Source organism: Corticium candelabrum, chromosome 22 (genome assembly GCF_963422355.1).
Source record: "Corticium candelabrum chromosome 22, ooCorCand1.1, whole genome shotgun sequence".
NCBI classification, from domain to species: Eukaryota; Metazoa; Porifera; class Homoscleromorpha; order Homosclerophorida; family Plakinidae; genus Corticium; species Corticium candelabrum.
The window spans coordinates 3,861,747-3,882,370 of NC_085106.1; the positions used below are offsets into that span (position 1 = coordinate 3,861,747).

Genomic DNA, 20,624 nt, shown 5'->3' on the forward strand with positions numbered 1-20,624 from the left:
TTGTCCAGGTAATCTGCCAACTTCATGGGTTTTTGGATTTGAATGTAAACGGAACTAACAGACAGAGCTACTATAACCCAGAACTTTGTGATTTTGTTGTGATGAAAATGGTTTTGAAATGAATGAATGAATTTGTTTTCGCAAAAAGAGTGTAGAACCCTCAGCATATACACAAAAAGAGCAGACACACTAGGCAGTTAAATACTACGAAGCTACAACCACTTCTAGATTTAAACAAAGCTGTTCCCTTAGTGAGACCATTTTGTGCCAAAATCGCCCTCTTCAGGAAGCGGTCTTTTGACTCGTGCATTTCACTGATGTTTCTGTAAACCAATTCAAAACCTCTGATGAAATCTTGGATATTCATTCAAATGCAGCAAAATGGTATATCAATTTGTTTCAGTTTTTGTTTGATTACCTTTGAAAACGATAACTATGAGCACATGCGCTGCAGTCCAGTTGGTCGGTTGGCCGTTCCTTGGTCTACAGAGGTATTGCTGTAACCCTATCCCATGCGCACTGAGTTAATTAATTATACAACTTAATTAATTTAAACTCTTGCTATATAGTAAACTACAGTATCTGCAATAGTCCAAATTGAAACCGTGTGGATTTAATATCAATTCCTGTTGTACTGACGAAACTAAAGACAGTCAAACCGATTTTTAAATTCGAGGTAATATATATATATATATATATATATATATATATATATATATATATATATATATATATATATATATATATATATATATATTTATATATATATATATATATATTTTTTTTTTTTTTTTTTTTTTTTTTTTTTTTTTTTATGATTCTCTCTATATATGTACATATATATATATATATATATATATATATATATATATATATATATATATTTTTTTTTTTTTTTTTTTTTATATTATACATATATATTATATTATAGGTCCCATAGGGGACTAGCAGTAGATATATATATATATAGCCTATCTTGTTGTAGTCCCTCTGGCTAAATATAATCTCTAACACAAACTATAAGTACCTACCTTCTCAAACCCATTAGAAGTATCCGGGGCTTTGATTCTGACACAACTGCACTGGTCACGACGTCATCAGAGTCGTTCTGTCCATACCTACAAACACACAGAAACACATCAGTCACACAGTTGCAAGATTGCTGCATTCGACGGGCCTCTCAGCTCGATTCCGCTTCGACAGAGCCCGAATTTGACAAGGATTGCGACTAAAGAGGCGCAACACAATAAATGTCAGGTCATTTCGGGTCCCCTTCCGATGACCGTCACACTATTCTCCTCTTGCCCGTTTATTGACAGTAAATAATGTAGGTGGCTGTTTACTAACCCATATTCTCGTGGAAAAGAGCCCACGACGCTGTAGCTGCCATATTGTTCTTCTTCGCTATAATCAGACTAGAAAGAGCAAGACATGCAGTGCACACCTTATGTTACGCATCTCCATCATTCCAACAGGCTTACCGCACTCATACCGGCTGCTTTGAGGCGAAACCCGATGCACTGTCCGATCTCCCGGATGCCACGCCCACCGAGAAATACACGTATGCAAGGAGACAAGCATTACGACTCCCTGCAAGTTATTGCCGCCAGGCAACTGTGAGAAGAACAAACAACAACTGTACGATAGTCAGTCCAATGTGCTCCAAACTTTTTTAATTTGTTTCTTTTTTGACTGTAATTACAGTAGACGTGCACGTGCTGACTTAATTCTTTCGTTTACTGAAACGAATTCCTTTGAAATTTGTTTTAATTAAGTCTAAAGCTTCAATTTTTTTGAGACGGTGCAGGTGATATATACAACGCAGCTGCAGTGGCAAGGGCCCCATAACCCCTTGGCCCACGCATGCGTCAATCTATCTTACCATCTTTGTACGTGTAGTGTACATACAGTATATCGTCTGATTTCATTCAACAATTGCCCATACGGTAATTAACAGTCGGAAACATGTCATCTGACAACTGTTGTGTTGTTTATCATTGACAACTCGGCAACGTCTGTTCACTGTCTCCATATTGGAAACCCACCAATTTAATTAAGTGCTGGCTGCATTAATTAACTTTCCGATATCTTGCTCACATCTTCGTCTCTCAAAATTGTAACTCGCCCCTACAGAAATTGCCTTATATGTCAGTACGAAATCGAACAAACATTTTCTGAGAACCTTTCCAGCATCCATATGCACTCTCATACCAGTCTACATATACCATAACAGGTCACGTGACCATAAATGCCTACAGACACTTCGATACTTTAATACCTTCAGTCGTTTCATCAATCCACCAGACACACCGACGATAGTAGGCAAACCCAATTCTCTTGCAACGACAGCAGAATGAGAGAGCAAACTACACCAACGAGTTGTTCAAGTTTGTACCAGTTGTGTGAGTATGCATGCTTACTAACTAGTATACTAGCTGTACCTTCCTCTCTCGATCAACAAGCCCTTACACATGGGGTACAGAGGCACCCAACCGGGATCTGTTCGAGCAGTTACAAGAATCTCGTTGTCTAGAGAACGAGCTTCGTCGATGGAGCTCACGACACGAACGGCTGCCTCGACGACACCGGGACAGCAAGGAGTCCCTTTCAGAACATTCGGATCAGATGAAGCCTCGGCCTAAACGAAATAAATCAATTAATTAGTTTGCAAGAGAATGTTACAAATAATAACAGGTAAAATGGAAAACCCTGCAAACAACAACAACAATAACAACAACAATGATGACAACAGTGACAATCAGTGACAACAACAACTACAACCACGAACAATGACAGCAGCAGCAACAACAATGATGACGATAACAATAACAACAATGACAACAGCAGCAACAACAACTACAATAACAATAGCAAAAACAACAATGACAACAATAACAACAATGACAACAATGACAACAGGGACAACAACAACAATGATGTTGATAATGACAACAACAACAACATCAACAACAATGACAACAACAGCAACAACAACAATAATAACAAGAATAGCAATTACAACAACAGTGACAACAGCAACAACAACAATGACAATTAATGACACTAACAACAACAGCAACAATGATAATGACGATGATTACATGCAACAACAACAACAATGGTGATGAAAACAACAGCAACAACAATGACAATGACAATAACAACAACAACTATGATGAAAACAACAGCAAAACAACCACAATAATGACAATAACAATAACAACAACAATAACGATAAAAACCACAGCAAATAACAGCAACAACAATGACAATGGCAAAATAACAATGACAATCTAACAACAACAACAACAATGATGATGATGATGATGACAACAACAATGACAATCTAACAATAACAATAACAACAATAATAATAACAACAACAACAATAATAACAACAACAACAATAACAATGACGACGACAACAATGATGATGAAACAACAACAGTAACAACAACAATGCAATGACAACAACAATAATAATAATGAAAACAACAGCTACACAACAACGACGATGATGCAGTAACAACAAGTGTCTCATTTCTATTCTGCATACACTATAGATCTACAACAAGCCAACACTCAGTTACGCCACACATCAATCGATGTGACTCCAATTTCATATGTCTCATGCAAGTAGACAATGCACGCCCAAGAGTCAACACACAAAAGACAGGAGTAGCAACCACTAACCCTAATACAGCCATAACCACACACTCTACACAAACAAAAAGTATCATAACATCATAAGTGCAGTGGAACTCTGATGAATAACAGAGACACTAAGATCCTTTTTATGCTATACCGTTAGTGTATATACCATTAGTGTACGTAATGCAAGTTATGATCATCAATAGATTAGATACATGTTGATAAACTAACTTCACCTCCAACTGCTTCAACAAGTTCAAGTCATCCAACAGAGCAGGAAACCGCCAGTACGGGCCACACGCACCTCGAGTCGCGAATCTCTCCGGAGGAGGCAGGCTCTGCAATTAACACATCACACGTCACACAAACTCATTGCCTGCACCGAAACACGACAGATGACCTTCCGATATTCGTCAGTTTCGACCCTCCGTAGATCAATAAGACCTCGAAGGTTGTTCGTCACAGATCTTCCGTCCGTAAATGCAAATAGCTCATCAACAGTCAAATAGAATACATCCTAGACACATGAGTGTGTGAGTACATACTTCATAGGGTTACTGTCTCCTCTATTACCAGTTTATTATCAATGAGACTAAGCCGTTCCAGAGATGATCCGATTGCACGAAATGCAGATCGAAAGCAACCCCACATCTTGGTACGAGCAAACCTCGTGTTCTCTCGGTGACGAATGCCTAACGACAATAACACTTGTCGTAAACATAAGGCATCGTCGCGATCCTCTAACATCAAGTGTACATCATTCATTCCTGATCAAGTCTCTGAAAATCTGATTAGCCATCGGTGCCAACTGTTTTCAGCACAGGATGTCTGCCTATCTATAAATGTGACTAGATTCATGTGATTGCCAAATACAGCAAAATTAAAACATTTTTAAATTCTAAATTTTTAAAAAATCTAATTTTATAGTTACACTAAAGTGTGTGTGTTTGTGTGTAGTGTGTGTGTGTGTGTGTGTGTGTGTGTGTGTGTGTGTGTGTGTGTGTGTGTGTGTGTGTGTGTGTGTGTGTGTTTGTGTTTGTTCTAGCGTAGTAGCACAAAAAGTACTGATATTATACACTGTGTCATGTGTCACAAGTAATCCATCCATCTACTTGCTACCTGTCAGTCTACTTCACAGTAAACTATTACTAATTCGCCGTGTCTGTTAATTAATTAACTGCTGGTAAGGTCAGACAAATTAAATTTTTGACACTCTGATTCGCCGGCCCAGTTTGAGCTTAACCAAAAATAAAAATTTGAAGTGACAGTGCGCATGCACAATGATATTATGCTTGCTGTAAAATGACTTGGTAGTGTATACATCTTATGACTCTGTGAGTGTTAACAGTGCATGTGGTCCAGCGACTGTTTCCTCGTTCCGTTTGGCTTCAGCGTCTTCATTTTAGTTTCCATTTTGTTATCTCACATTTGTATGCAGTGCAATGAAAACTGCATATTCTCAAAAACTGTCACATGATCATTAAATTTTTATTTCTATTTCGATCAGTCGGTCCAGGTTATGTGTTTAACTTTAGATATCCCAGAATAAAAATTTAGTTGGTGTGGCCTAAACTGGCTCAACACTGAACACACAGAGCACGAACAGACAGTCACCTCGTCGCACATGAAATAGAACCCAGTTGAAGAGAACACGTTTGTGAAACGGTAACTTTGATGTCACTTCAGCTTCTGCCTTCTCTTTGATCTCTTTCTCTCGTTTTTCCATCGATTCGACCGAATATGATTGAGAACGAATGTAGCCAGCAATGGCATCCAATACAAACCCTACACAAGCGATGTACATAGGCCATAGTAATGCTTTCGTTTTGACTAGTGACGTCAATTACCGGGATCATCATGTAGAGTCTTTGATTCGAGTTTCAACTCATCCACACAACGAAATCCATATCTTGTAAGGAAGTCTCGTATATGAAGCAGCACCTCTGACTGAAGTAAGAGCAAAACAAGAGCAACTGTTGAAAAACCCAGAACTAATGCAACCAAAGTATTGATATTATGCAACATGAACTAAACCATGTGTTCGTGTGTGTGTGTGTGTGTGTGTGTACAGACTTTCCACCAGATTCAAAATTATCACATGATAAGATGTATTACCACTTAAGTCTCACACCTTTTGAGCTGACAAATCTCTCGTTCCGTTTTCTCTTCTATTCACCGAGGCAGAAGAAGATCGTCGATGACGAACACCTTCAGAAACGACCGTGCTTGCTTTTGTCCCCGACTCCAACAGTTGAGCAACTTCTTCTCGTTCAGTCAAAAACCACTGACGCAGAGGACCACCTATGTACACCAGCTGCTCACACGTCGTTGCAACTAAACACAACTAGCTGTCACCGAAGCATAAAATGTCTCACCTGTAGAGTCTATATGCTGTGCTATCTTCATCAACATTTTTGTTGGTTTTGTGCTTTCAACATCACCTTGCCCACAGAGCAAGTCATTTTGCAGTGACTGAGCCTACAGCAGTTATTCATTATTATTATGTGAAATCAATATTCGAGCAGGATCAGAGAACACTGATTGTTTTGATTTATGACATGATACATCGATATACATATGCACATATGCATACATGCATAGACAATATCCATCCAACTGCACATATTAGGCTATTACAACTGCCCATCAACTGTGAATCCTACAAAGTCTGACTCAAAGTCAAACAGGATAAGTGGCCATGCCATCGCATAATACAATGTGGTCACCATAAACACAACTGAATGCGGCCCAAAAAAAGTCGACTGTGCAAGTACTGATTATTACCTGCAGCGTATGACTACAAGATATGACTTTCAATACTGCACATTCCATGCATAGATACTCCTTTTAACTTTTTGTCCCATCTCATCAGTATGTTCAGACCACATGAATTAGCGCAAAGAAAATGACACGTTAGCCATTATAGTACAAAAGCGCCTGCATCAAACAATGCATTGTTGTCTACTGGCAAATTATAGATTTTACCCTAAAAATTATACTAAGATAATAATAAATGTTTTCGACCTCAAAAATTGCCATATGTCTGGGCTATTTTACAATTAACATATATATATTTATTAAGTTTTTATTGTATTCATTATATATTTTTTTAAATATTGTCCATGTCAATAATATAGCAATCGCAGAAACTCTAAAAAACTCAGAAACTTGCTACTCTATCATAAATCAGTTTACTCAGAGAGGCGAGCATCACTGCTGATAATGTCAATTTCTTCTGCATGGAAGGGCCTGTGCTTTGCCGACCTGCTACCTCGGATGCATAAAATTGCTGAACGGATCAGACCGAACGATAGACGGCACCTGATGATTCTTATGGTCTCACTGTCTGGGCTTTTGCCTTTGCACGTGTGCACAACATTGTCAAAAATGGTCGCTGGATGAAAGTCACAACTGGCAGAAAACTTTTGCTGCAGTATTGTGCTGAGCGTCGCAGGACACACACAGTGCCACAAATCTATAGTCGTCCAACTATCGCAAGTCAATTTCACGGGCTTGTCCGAACAAATGTCTGATTATTCCAGGCTTTAGCCGGACAAACTGCGATAATGGGTGGACATGTCCGATGTCCGGCTGTAATCATGGACACTGCACACGTGCACGCACACACGCACACACGCACACACACACACACACACACGCACACACACACACACACACACACACACACACACACACACACACACATCATTACCTCCACCCCCACCCCACCATTACCTCCACAACCACCACCACCACCACCACCATTGACCAATATTAGTAAACACATCAATCAATAAAGTCCAAATTAAGGAAATGCAACTCATATTTACCAATACTGAAAAATCAGTTAGCTTACTAACTTTAGTGTGAACATAATTGCCTACCTTGTCATCATCGCCTGTACACATGAATCTTGTCACGAGTTTCTTCAACAGTCCAAAGAAAATCATCACATATGTGTCATTGTAGATTGGCACTTCCCATTTATCCAACATGTTCTAAAGCAATACACATGCACACACATTATCATGCAATAGCCATAAACCAAAGTGCCCACCCAAAGGCAAAGCCACCAGTAATAATCTGCTATTCAATTAAAACCTGTAAAGCCTGTTTTCCATATGATGCTAACGTTCAGACGAATGTCAAACTTCAAAGAGAACGTCTCGACGGAGGCAGCAACCTTTGATATTGATGCTGACGCTGGAGTAGGATTTATTTCTATTGCAGCGTCAGCATCAGCAATGTCAGCATCAGCGTCATATTGTAAACCAAGCATAAACAACTATGTAATGATAAGAATTCACTATCTGAAATCGACTAAACAAAGTAACATCGTTACTGTTGCAATTCAGATAAAGCCAAGTCGGTCTACTACTTCTAGTAGCTCTGCTTCATTCGTACCAGTTGTCTGTTATAGGCAGAACACTGTTACTACATGAGATCTACTAATAACTAAATTATCATCATTAATGTATGTAACATCTGAGCTTAATACCATAACAATTGAGACATGATGTAAGGAAAACCTAAATTTGAAAACCATAAACTTTTTATTGCTACCGATATTTTAAGTGGTAGCAATGAATTTTAAATTTAGAAAGATCTGAATACAACCTGAAAAAATAGCCAAGCACATCAATTGTACATTATATGCAGATCACAAAAGCATAACTGCAATACGCCTACTACTTTCTTCTCACAACAAGCACCTCAACATACAAATAATTCATTTAATACGACAACAAACATCATCTATTTTGATTACTATTTTATCTAATTTAATTTACTGATAACAACTGTTCATGGTTATAAATAAAATATACAATATTATTTATTTTATCTACTAGCACCATCATCCTACTGTTGATGCACTTACAACATGAAGATACTTGAGATGATCCATTAGTTCAACGAGAGACATTGACTCTAGATCCTTGGCCAATGCAGCCTCATAGTGCATGTTAAAATTTGCAAAGAAGTTGTCGACGAAAGAGTCAATGTAATAAACTACACAGCAAGATGGCGATCACATACATGTATGTGAATGTAAAATACTGTTGAGATACTAACTTTTGTGTGCAATGCCAGCAAAAACTTTAACCTTCGTCCACAGGCTGTATTTAGGTGCATTCTTCTTGATACTAGAAACTGAATGTTCTAAGTCATTTTCAAGTGCCTACATCAATACATATGTAATTCCATACCAAGACAATAAAGAAAACCAAACAAACCAACAAATAACCAAACAGACAAAATGACATACAAAGAAACAGACATGCAAACAGATAAATAGACGGACAAACAAACAAACAGACAGGCATACAAACAAACAGAAACAGCCTAACAAACAAACAGAAACAACCTAACAAACAAACCCTAACCTCTAGACGTGGAAACTGCAATCGTTCCAAGAACATGCACTACGCTACGCTAGTAACAGTCTAGCTGTGGTCTACCATGGTATGTAGTTAAGTTACCTCGTGCCACACTATCAACTTACTCATCTTCAGGTACTTACAGCCCCTACGGAAAACATTACACGCAAATATCTCTGAGTTTCCTATCCTGCCGCGTTCACCGTGTACTGTAGGTATTTCTACGGCCCGCGGATGTTCGCTGCATTTTTGTTGTGCACACAACCCTCGGAGCCCCAGCGTGTGTACATGAGCCGCTACATCCGGGATTTGACTAAATACACGTACATGTACAGTACTGTACAGTACAGTGTACATGACGACGTGTGGCTGTTTGTGTTTGTTTCGTGCACGAACTCCGTAAACTATGTTTGTTGCCATGACATTGGGATGTGCGAGGATGTGGGTTGCTCATACAGAGTTCCACACCTGACACTACGCCACCGGACAAATGCTTCGTTTGGTCGGTAAATGTCCAATGTCCGGCCGTTATTTTGCACACTGATAACTATTCAACACAAAATAAAATCAGACTGTGGTAGTATATCTCCTACAAGATGGTCTCAGGTCAACTGTTACAACTTCAAAATTTCAAAAACCGAACACACACAGTGACACACACACAGTGACACACACACACACACACACACACACACACACACACACACACACACACACTCACACACACACACACACACACACACACACACACACACACACACACCTCACCATACCAGTTTCACTCCCATCATTGTGTCCATAAACTTTGATGAGTCTCCAATAGGTATGAGTGACAAACATCGATACCAGTTCAACAAGTTGTAATATATATTTCCTCGAACGTAACCCAACATGTTGTCCAAATATGATTTGTAATGTTGCACTACAGAGTCAGGCACACCAGCAATCTTCAACGACAACGAGTACACCTAACAGCAACACAAAACACAATAAAGACAAACTTCAATACATCACTTACCCTAGAAATAAAACAATCCCAAACATAAATTAACAATAAATAATGTAAAAGACGATTTGATGTTAAACAGCCATTACTCTTAACTTCCCTTGGAAACGATTTTTACAACTCACGTGATAGGACTGTTAGAATTAGTTTTGCCCATTGCGATAAAATTATCAGACTTAGACTCTGCTAGAAAATCTATTTGTCCTCAAGTGAGAGTGCACCAAATTCTTGCCAATGAAGGTCCAAATTGTTGGAATGTGTGGCACTATATAGTACAGCAATTCTCTTGACATGTACGGTAGTGATAACTTCCTTTTACTGAGATGACACAAATTTATGTCTAATATATTATTATGTCTAATATGTCTATTATATTATCTATTCAGGTGGTGGTTGTACAAAGTCCTGACAAATTAGCCAGACACTCGTATTTCCATACAATGACTAACCAACAAAGACATGCCCATCATGATTTGCCGTGTCCAAAAGATGGTGACATATAGGGAGTGAACAGCAAGTGCCGAAGTCTGGCACACACCTTCCTATATATGCATAACATCCACACAGAACTGTCATCTTGGGCCATCATTCTGAGAGACAAATAGGGCGCATGCATAGACTGCCTGCACTTAATGGTTGAGAAAGAATAGCTTGTTTTTAGAATGGCCTTAATGGTTAGAGTTAGCCACACCTACATATTTCACAGACCTCTCAAACTTTCTTTGCAGCAAATCACAAGATTGTCTTTTTAAATGACCACGCCCATTAAACGTGTCAAAATGGGCGTGGTTAACAGCTTACGTGAAGGCATCGCTTTACATTTCTGTGTGCCAAGGCTTCGCCCGAAACATCAAAACGTACTTTTTTACTGCAGGTAGATACCTCGGATACCTCAGATATTAGCAAGCAAAGCCGTTTACAGAGTCTAGTTCAAGCAATCTGCTATGACTTGAAAGATGGGGCTAACGGGTCTACGTAAAGTGACTGTCAGAGTGTCTCACGGTAGGCTTGTCGGGAGAAGAGACTGGCAATGTGAGAATTGGACACAAATTGTGAGATCGTAAGACATGTCCGTAAATCGTGAGTCTCACGGTGAAATCATGAGAGTTAAGAGGTCTGATTTTAAATTCTACAACAGTGATAGTCGTTAGTTACGTCATCTGTCTCTGTGTGTGTTAGTCTGTGTGTTATATGTTGCCTCTATGAGGGAACTACACCACATGTGGTGTGATAGAAATATATATTATATTATTATTACAGTGGGACACCACTTATCCAATGGGCATGGCACGAAAAGGACGTCGGATAACTGAAAACGTCGGATAACTGACACACTTTGAAAAACAACTGCAGAATACTTAAAGAAGCTCAACATCTAATTGTACATGTAACAAATAATACAGTACAACCTCTTTGACTAGGGAGAACACTAATGGAAACTGTCAAGACTTAAAGTAACCACTAATGTTAGTCTGCATCAATGCTTTCGCTCTTCTTGCTGTAGTTTTCATCAGCAGCCCATTCAGTAGAACCATTGTGCTTACTGAAACTTCAGGTTGTTCTTCCAGGTACTGAAGAACCGTTTCTAGAGCTTCACATTTAATTTGACGACACCTGGATCACGGGTACAGAACTGTACGCACAGGAATCGTATATCCTAGCATGCGCACAGCCTCGCGGTTCAGACAAACCATGCACTGTCGGATAATCCGTGCTGTCGGATAAGTGGTGTCCTACTGTATTAGCTATAATTCAGTAGTCCCTCTCAGGAGCGAGCTCTGAACATGTAGTGTTCAACCACCTCCTCTTTTACAACCAGGTTGGTCATGCACAAATCAAACATATTTGTATATTCAGAGACATACATGAATATAGTTATATAATAAGAAAGATTACTGTATGCCTCCAAACAACATACAGTATATCAGATAAATGTGACTTACCCTTGAGTATGCATTCGAAGCAAATGAGAACGTCAGCGGAGTTGTAACACCGCTGTATGATTCAACAATGTTTGAGTTGTCCCATAGAGTAGGAACGCAGCCGATCACTGATAAGTCGAGGAAACAAGTCGGAGGCAACGTGGCAATTGGACGAGCTTGAAGACAATACAAATTCCCTACAATAATAAACTCATGTAAACTGGACATACAATCAATTATAAACACAACTATTAGCATGACTTAAGATAATGAGATCAAAGATATGCATGCAAACCTTTTTCGTGTGCCCATTCAAAGTCTTGAGGTCGACCCAGATTCGTTTCTAATGCAATGACGAGTTGTGCGATCTCGACCGCCTGTTGGTCTGTCAACACACGTTTGTCCTGTTTTTCAACCGAAACAGCAACCTGAAATATCACAACAGCCAAAACTATAACGAGACCATACATCAGAACACGGTTTGCAGACTACGACGATGCCTTGATACGATCAGAAAACAACAAAGCCGAATACTCTTTGTGCTCAAACAACTATGCAACAACATGAAAGCCATGCAAACAAGCACACAGTAAGTATAGATAGATGAGTAAACACATAGCAGGCAAACAGCTAACTAATGACTACAAAACGTTTTTAAATCTACATAATCAAAAATACATAAATAAATACAAACATGGACTACAAGCATGCACTGACATAAATACCAAACGAATATTCACGAAAAAGTAGGTTGACAACATTGCATTCCATTGGCCTTCACAATTGAGTTCAAGTGAATAATATTATTATAACAATCAAATGTCTAATGTTCAACCCACGTAATGTATACTTTTCTGTAACATTCAGCTTAATAATGGAATACTGTACTGTCACTAATTCTCTTCAAATAATAACAACAACTATTTCAAACTCGTCATATTCTTCTCCATGTTTCTTTGAGCACTATATATATATATATATATATATATATATATATATATATATATATATATATATATATATATATATGTTAATGCACGGTAGGATATCCAGTTTATTGACCGAGGTCTTGAGGAGCTTCCCGAGACAATTAGCCGAGGCAAACTCGGTCAATAAACTGGATATCGTCGACCCTACCATGCATTAACCTACTTGTTGCATGTTTAACATCCTACTGTAATTAGAGTTCATAGATTATTCAAGTTGAATTAGAGTGGTTGTGTATTGCAATGACAGCTAAAGTTTTATGTCAAACAACCACATTTTGACAGGTGTGAAGTGTTGTTGACGTGCACGTCAGCCCCATAAGGCCACATGCTCAAAAGTATTAGTACAGTACAGTATCCGCGTGTTTTGCCAGCGTGATGTCGGATCAGAAAGAAGAAGTAATAATGACCAGGACGACAACGACAGATAAGACGCGTTGGTTTAAAAAAGCATGCCACTAGTATTAGCCAGCTTGACAGCAGATTTGCTGAAAAGACGAGTACAGCAAGGGTACAATTTTTGCAAGAACACAACTGCCTGCGAATATTTGAAGCATGGAGAAGTAATTGAAACAAGGATGCTCCACAAGAAGAGCAGGTACCGACAGACAGACTTTCTCTCAACAAAGGATTCACAACTAGATGCAGCCAAACCACATTGTCAAAATTCTGTTACATTTACGTTGAGCACAGATCCAAAAATCATAGTGGTGTACTAAGTGATTTACGACATCCAAACAAAAAAGTCACAAGGTAAACTATAGTCAAGCTCCAACTGACTCTGTAAGGTAATAGCATTTTGTGGTTTGTAGTTTATCAGATACGCTAATGAAGAAGCTGGTAACTGTTGCCATCTAAAAATTTTGGATATCTATATCTAAGTAAGTTGCCAGCAGGATTTTCCCCAAGAAGCCTTCTATTAGAAACCTTTGTTATCTACACCTTCATTTGGTCCTTGGTATTCAAAGCAAGTAATCGGTCATAACACGTTGGCTACAATGATGAAAAAAGTGATGACAGCTAAAGCTGGTCTTCCAGTTCGAACCAACCACGCTCTTCGAGCTACTAGTGCAACAAGGCTGTTTCAAGCGGGAGTTCCTGAACATGTCATTCAAGGCAGAACCGGCCACAAAACCCTGCAAGCACTGAGACAATACCAAGAGCCATCTGAATTGCAGCAAATGCATGGCAGCGTGCAAAGTTTTGGATAATGGCCATGCACACACAGATTACACTGACGCAAATTCAACAGCCGTCTGAAACAGAAAGAGAGAATCGATTTGTCATTTCTGACTGTGTCTTTACAAACTGTAGTACTGTGAACATTATTATTGGTAAAGAATAAGCTTGTAATCTAAAATAGGTACGCCCATGTATTGATTGCTAGTTTGTTTTGGTTTTGCTATTTTTTTGTTTTAAGTTAGTTGTGTTTTATGTCAGTAAGCAGTATACAGATATTGACCGGTAAATATACAATATGTGGTTGGGTTGCTATGGTAGGAGTGTAATATAACTAGAAAAAGAATCCTAGCAACGGCGGAAAAAAACACCCAAACATGCAACAAAACGAGAAAAAGAATCCTAGGAACGGCAGAATAAACACCCAAACATGCAACAAAGTTTACTATTAGACATTTTCGGTTTAATCAATTACCTACCACTGTCATATCTAAGAATGAACACTCCAAGATGGTACAACCTGTACTCAGGAATTTTCCTAACCCCTTCAAACATGCGTCCTCATCTATTGTGCATATTTAGCCCTGCCCCAAAGTTGGTGATGTGTTGTGCTAACCCTAACCTTTCAGCTCAAAACACTAAATTCAACAACACAGTGTACTGTTGCGTTCCTGCTGTAGGCATCCGGGGTTTGCATTCCGGTTTTTATTTGTATACATGCATTCCATCTGTTTGTCTGTCATCCTTGTAGTGTGATAATAATATATCTATCTACCTCACACAGGTATACGGAAACGGGGCGTTTGAAAGTGTGGAGTTGAAAGGCCAGCAGCACGTCTGCTCTCTTGTATTAATTATTAGGTTATATAAGCCCTTCCGGCAAAGGAAACCAAAGGATAAACTTTGCATATCAAAGTCATATTCTGATGCAATGAGTGGCGTGATGGTCATTATCCAATTATCTTGTAGGATCAACTGACCCAACAGCTAAAACCTTTTGACATATAGTAGAGCAGCTCTTATATAATCAGTGGTTTAATGAGCACACCTTGTGTAGTAGGCTTGCAGTGAGAGCTTAGCAGTCTAGTGGGCCTTCATATAATATAGACAAGAATGCACATAATAGGATATGTCCCGCTGTCTGAAATCTGCATCCCAACTTCCTCAAATGCGTCCCAGGACGCATCAAATGTATTGTAGGAAAATCACTGTGTACTGTATTTATCATCTCTAGAAACACACATATAGTACAAGTACAGTACATTACAACTTTTTCACTGCCAATTTCTTTACTCTCTAGATCATATGCAGTGTCCTTACTGCAGCCCAATATGATCTCAATTTAGTTGCTATGTTTCCTGCGTGTGCTTCCTGCGTGTGCAATGCAAAAGTACAAAGGGCGCTTCAAGGTTATGAAAATATTGTCTTTTCAAATTAGCAGCTAAGCTCCAAACGTCTGAGGCAAAAATATAAAAAATATTTAAAAAAATAGTAACAGTACAGTATGTTCAAAACATAAAACGTCAAGTGCAGTTCTGTGTTAGTATAAATCCCAACCTGTAATAACACTTAAAACAAAGATAATAGTGTCCAGACAGTCACACATTAAACTGACGAATGTTATCCCTCATTCGTTGCTCATTATAAAAGGTGAAGTACAAAGTGATCCCATCGCCAAGATCAGAAATATGTCATAGTTTACGATCATTAAAGCCTGTAACGAACTAAAGCCGAGAGCTCACTCAAACTGCAAAGTGCAATACCCAAAAAAATTAAAACTAATAAATAGCAGTGCCCAAATTTATTAACTGAAAACAATTTCCACTGAGACATTCTTAATTATTGTATGACCTTTGTGACACCATTCTCTGATGCCCGTACAAACATGTCTTCCTTTTTGGCAACAATGCTGGTTACCTGTAACGTCCGTCTGTCCGCCTGTGTTTAAACACGACTTTGTATTGGATTCATTGTGTTTCTACATGTTGCAGTTTTCTTGCCTCATAGCTGTCTGATGTCAGTTCGCCACTAACAAGGCCTTCTCCTTGTCCAAAAACTGCTTCTATGTAAGCACACATTGACGTGATTGGTTTCAAAGGATGTCGTGAAAACGCTACACCACTGAACTCAGAGTCGATCATCACCTACAAAACAAGGATGCATAATTGACATTATTAATTGTGTACACAACCCCTATGTATACACAGCCGTATGTATGTACAAAAACATAATAACATTAGTGGAAACGTTGACTTGCCTTATTGGTCCTCCAATGTTAAAGAATAAAAAAAGATTGCCATACGCAACACAAATACAACAAAAATGAATTTGTGATGTACATGTGCAGTCCACAATCTATGCTTTCATCATGCTGTTTGTAATTAGTTAATTAATTAATTATATTCCTGAGGTCAAATTGTGCATGTGTCACAAAATGCCATCCTTGTCACAAGCCGTATTACTCATGTCTTTTCGATTGAATCTTGACAGACACAAGAGCTCAAAGTCAACTCAAAAGTGCCTTACAACAGTAACACGCAGTGGCTAGGGGTCTAACAGCTGCACCTGTACTGCAGGGCTAGATGTCTGGCACTTTCTGTCAATTGACCAAAAGTGTCTGGATGTCTGCTGAGCACCAAGCTGACTAAATTGCACTAATCTCCAGTGAGTGTTCATTTATACAGTGCATATCACTTATTCATACGCGGCTCTTTTATCAATATCTTTAGAATTCAGAATGTCCATGTCTAGTCGCTCCTCCTTACCCATGCAAATCTGCTCCCTATTTGACATTATTCTCACGTTTCAATTCTCACGCTATCATGCATGCTTCAGGTGTAGTGTTCGGCACATCAAGTGGTGTGTTGTGTGTGTGTGTGTGTGTGTGTGTGTGTGTGTGTGTGTGTGTGTGTGTGTGTGTGTGTGTGTGTGTGTGGTGTGTGTACATGTACTGTACGAGCGCAAGCATGTTGGCACGTGACTACAGAGTATGGCTGCCCTAACGTATTTTTGTAAATAGCAGTGTGGAAAACACAGAATGCCATAACTACAATGTGAGATTGTTTTAGGATCTCGCACTTCTGCATTGTCATTTCTCACCTGCACGACAACTGCCATCTTCACTCCAGCCACTAACATGCCACAGTCTTGCCTGTGCTTCATAACGCGTTCAGAAAAGCAGCTCGCCCAGCAGCGTCTTACCGCCTCAAGTACCTGGTCGCCACCTCGACGGAACAGATAGGTTTCAAATTGTCCAGCAAACGAGTGCGCAGCACTGTCCTCATCCGTTCCGCTCGAACGCACCGCCACAAATCTATCCTGGAATGCTTCCTCGTCCAGTCTCTTCAGAATCTCTTCTTCTAATTTGTAAGGTATTCGAGCACTTCTAAACGCTTCTCCCACCGCTGCAGCTTTTGAGTGAATGTCTTGAGAGACGGTGAGAAGTGGGACTAGTTCGTTCTCCTCGACAAACTCGTCGAACGCTCGTGTCGTTAGACAGAACCATGACGGGACGCGGCAGAAATGGAATTGGCTCATTCGCCATAGATTTATTGCTTTTCCTCCACCGGTCTTTTCCAGGTCATCTTGAGGACTGCTGGGATCGGTAATCATGACTAGAAAACTACTCCCTGCACATCCCGTATGTGCACGTGAATGAAAGTTACACACATATAATCTCAAAATGTGTCTAAAATGCTCGATTTATTCTTTAAAAATGTATGACAAGGAAATATGATAGTCCAGTAGAAAATTCGGATATTGTAAATGTAGTTCCCGGATTTAATCGTTAATATTAAATTGTCTCCTAGCAATTGTTGTAGAAACGAGGCAGGAAACTGGCTGTTCTTGTTCTACCATCATTTCGAGACTCTCTCTCTTTATTCTTTTAGCAAGGATCAGAACGGATATGCTAGAGCTGCTACTCGCGGGAATCAGACCTGATGGTAAGTGCAGCACATGCTAGCACTATACTCTTCATGCTCAAGGGCACAAATGCGCTAGACAACCGTTTCATCTGTTTGTTTATGAAACCCAGTGATCTTAGCGCTTGTGCGGTGTATCTTACCTACTGTAGGTTTCCCAGTTGCCATGACACTAGAGAGGCGTGACTTCACTTAGTAGACACACCACATGCAGTTGACAAGTTCATTAGGCAAACTGATTAATTTCTTGCAGACTGAAGACAAGAAACCTAAGAAAGCTGGAGGAAAGAAGAAAGCAGCTGGTGGTAAGAAGAAAGGTGGCAAGAGGAAAGGCGGAAAGAAGAAGAAGGGATCATCAAAGAAGAACGCCAGCAAAGAGCCCAAGAAACCCGTTGATCCAATGGGTTCGGGAGCAATGAAAAATGCCTACTACATATGCCATTCGGCTGTAGACTTCTTAGAAAAGAGAGGATTCGGTTGGCCAGAGAAGCCAAAGACGAAGAAGAAAAGAAAGAAGAAAAAGAAGTAGAGAGTGAGATGCATGTGAATGGTAGCAAGTAGTGTAGTAGAAATCTTGCCATATGGATATAGCTCACTCCTGTCAACACTTTTGTATCCGATTTGTATACCAATCTAAGATTAATTAAATTATTAATATATTTTTGGTATGTGTAGCCTAAACAGACCACTCCTTCTGGCTAGGTTCCTATAGACACGTGCGCTACATGTCACGTGTGTATAGGTCCATGTGGTTTCACGTGTCCTTGATTTATTGACTAAACAATACATGTAACTGCACGTGTACACTACTCGATATGACACAAATAGCAAGAATCGAGATCTTAAAACATCACAAATGTCTCGGCTGTCTTGTCTACAATATATTTGTACTGCTATGTGTATAAATGCTAACAACAATGATGAAGGGATGCGGTTGAGTTCAGGAGGATTCGAGTGTCACCTCCGACTGCGAGACGTGCACCATTCCTTCTTGACCAACATCGTATTCGGCCTCTCCATCTTCTTTTATCTCCGTCACGGTCACGATTTCTGTAGTGGGTATACTTGAAACGAGAACTGCTCCTTCGGTTTCCACATGAGCTGATTGTGATTGCCCGTTTTCAATGTAGGATGCAGTATCACCAATGGGAGCCGCTCCTGCACCATCCAGGATGTGCGAGGCAGCCACCTCGGCTAGAGCTGCAACACCTTGTGCTGCTTCTCCTTGTAGTACTTGTGCCGCTTGAGCATGCGCTTGAGCCACGATGGCTGCCGTGTTTGGATCCGACAGATCAACTGCCAGGTACGAGATGGTGCCATCCGGGTTGATTTGTTGAATAAGCTGAGTGTTGGGTGGAAGTTGTTGTAGCTGCTGAGCTGTGAGTCCTGGTAATCCATGATGGTCTTGCATTATCACAGCTGTTTGTCCTACATATTGTCTCTTCGCAGCCGGCTCATCTGTACCATCATTCATTTCAGGGAAAAGATCCTGTCGACCAAAATGAGTGTAACAATTCTTGACAATCTGCCTCAGGGCCTCCGTCCACGGGGTTCTCCTCTTCTCTTCCTCACTTCTCGCATCACTTCTGACATTCTGCCAAGGTAAACCCTCTGGCCACCAAGGCGGCTTCAAATCTTCCTTGCCCCATCCGGGTTTCGGCCGACCTGTAGCATACTTCAGCATCTCGGGTATGAAGGCACGCAACTGAGCTTGTGTCATCTTGTCCAGCGGTGTTGGGATGCCGTCGCAAACGAGAGCTGGCAGACTATGCAACGACTCGTCGTGACGTTGAGGAGTGGGAGTCTGTTGTTGTAGAGCGGCAGAGAGCTGACTCATTATGACGTCTCGGTGTTTGTTCAGCGACTCCTCCATTGCCGGCGAGCCTACCACCTTGAGCTGTTGAGAAGGCGCAGACTTGGACGGCTGGCAGAGAACGACGGCAGCGTGCTGCCCTATACGCGCGTAATACTCGTCAATCGTGCTTTTCAGCTTCCTCAACAGTCGCGTCGACTGACGCTTACGCACCGACGGGTTTGTCTCGAATAGAAAGCCACTCGGTCGTTTGCGCTTCCTTCCCGTCGCAACAGCTGCGGCCGCCGCAACGCCAATGGGCCCCGCAGCGGCCAGCTGCGACGTCAACTCGTCGTCGCCGACGCTGGCGAGAAGCTGCGCGTCGTCTAGCCCTTCCTCGTCCGACGACGAATCGCTCATGTCGTCGAGGTCTTCGATGGCGCTCTGAGACGTTGACATCATCGCGTATCGATCTCGGGAGGTTATCGAGAGCGAACGGGTCGGAGTTTCGGCCTCCGTCAATCCGACGCCGTCGCCGCGACTCGCGTAATCGTCTGCAATTTGTGCGATGGCTTCGTCTCCATGGGCGCGAACATGGTGTGTTGCATGTTCTTGATGGCCAATGGCGAGCTCTTCTTGACTTTCTGTCAGAGTCTGGTGGTTGACCGGGACCGCACCCAGTTGGACGGCGTCGTTCAATCTATGAGTCTGCGTAGATGCCATCCGGCCCAAGGCGCAGTCTCTTGGTCGTCTTGCTCGAGTTTGCGCGTAAAAAAACAATATGGAG

At 40.5% G+C, this 20,624-nt stretch overlaps 4 protein-coding genes across 5 annotated transcripts in view; 1 reads left to right on the forward strand and 3 right to left on the reverse strand.

The window, feature by feature from the left end:
* Positions 1–1,537, reverse strand: part of LOC134197001 (ras-related GTP-binding protein C-like) — a 6,670-nt gene extending 5,133 nt beyond the window's left edge. The window contains exons 1-3 of the mRNA XM_062666233.1: positions 1,482–1,537; positions 1,348–1,415; positions 1,032–1,118 (exon numbers count right to left, since the gene is read on the reverse strand). Coding sequence (XP_062522217.1) covers positions 1,032–1,118; positions 1,348–1,415; positions 1,482–1,490 — 164 coding nt within the window. The 5' untranslated portion in view covers positions 1,491–1,537. The remainder of the gene's footprint in view (positions 1–1,031; positions 1,119–1,347; positions 1,416–1,481) is intronic.
* A 13-nt stretch (positions 1,538–1,550) lies between these two features.
* On the reverse strand, positions 1,551–17,739 carry LOC134197003 (putative phosphoenolpyruvate synthase). 2 transcript variants are annotated; one of them, XM_062666234.1, is made up of 20 exons: positions 17,222–17,739; positions 16,123–16,266; positions 15,974–16,060; positions 12,253–12,385; positions 11,979–12,154; positions 9,803–9,997; positions 8,725–8,830; positions 8,531–8,661; positions 7,536–7,649; positions 6,027–6,129; positions 5,783–5,952; positions 5,499–5,598; positions 5,266–5,436; positions 4,225–4,343; positions 4,052–4,168; positions 3,888–3,989; positions 2,442–2,638; positions 2,279–2,366; positions 2,183–2,215; positions 1,551–2,127 (listed from the first exon to the last, which is right to left on the reverse strand). In XM_062666234.1, exons 1-20 carry the CDS (start codon positions 17,732–17,734, stop codon positions 2,074–2,076), a joined length of 2,853 nt encoding a protein of 950 aa, XP_062522218.1. In that variant the 5' UTR covers positions 17,735–17,739; the 3' UTR covers positions 1,551–2,073. The 2 variants fall into 2 exon arrangements, with proteins under 2 accessions (XP_062522218.1, XP_062522219.1); XM_062666235.1 differs by lacking the exons at positions 1,551–2,127; positions 2,183–2,215 and having other exon boundaries at positions 2,280–2,366; positions 2,425–2,638.
* A 191-nt stretch (positions 17,740–17,930) lies between these two features.
* Positions 17,931–18,720, forward strand: LOC134197518 (small lysine-rich protein 1-like). The gene is made up of 2 exons (XM_062666855.1): positions 17,931–18,066; positions 18,299–18,720. Exons 1-2 carry the CDS (start codon positions 18,064–18,066, stop codon positions 18,572–18,574), a joined length of 279 nt encoding a protein of 92 aa, XP_062522839.1. The 5' UTR covers positions 17,931–18,063; the 3' UTR covers positions 18,575–18,720.
* Positions 18,721–18,794: 74 nt separating this feature from the next.
* LOC134197048 (DNA-binding protein P3A2-like) lies at positions 18,795–20,617 on the reverse strand. The gene has a single exon (XM_062666289.1). The coding sequence runs from the start codon at positions 20,558–20,560 to the stop codon at positions 18,986–18,988; it is 1,575 nt and encodes a 524-aa protein (XP_062522273.1). The 5' UTR covers positions 20,561–20,617; the 3' UTR covers positions 18,795–18,985.
* Between the last annotated feature and the right edge of the window lie 7 nt (positions 20,618–20,624).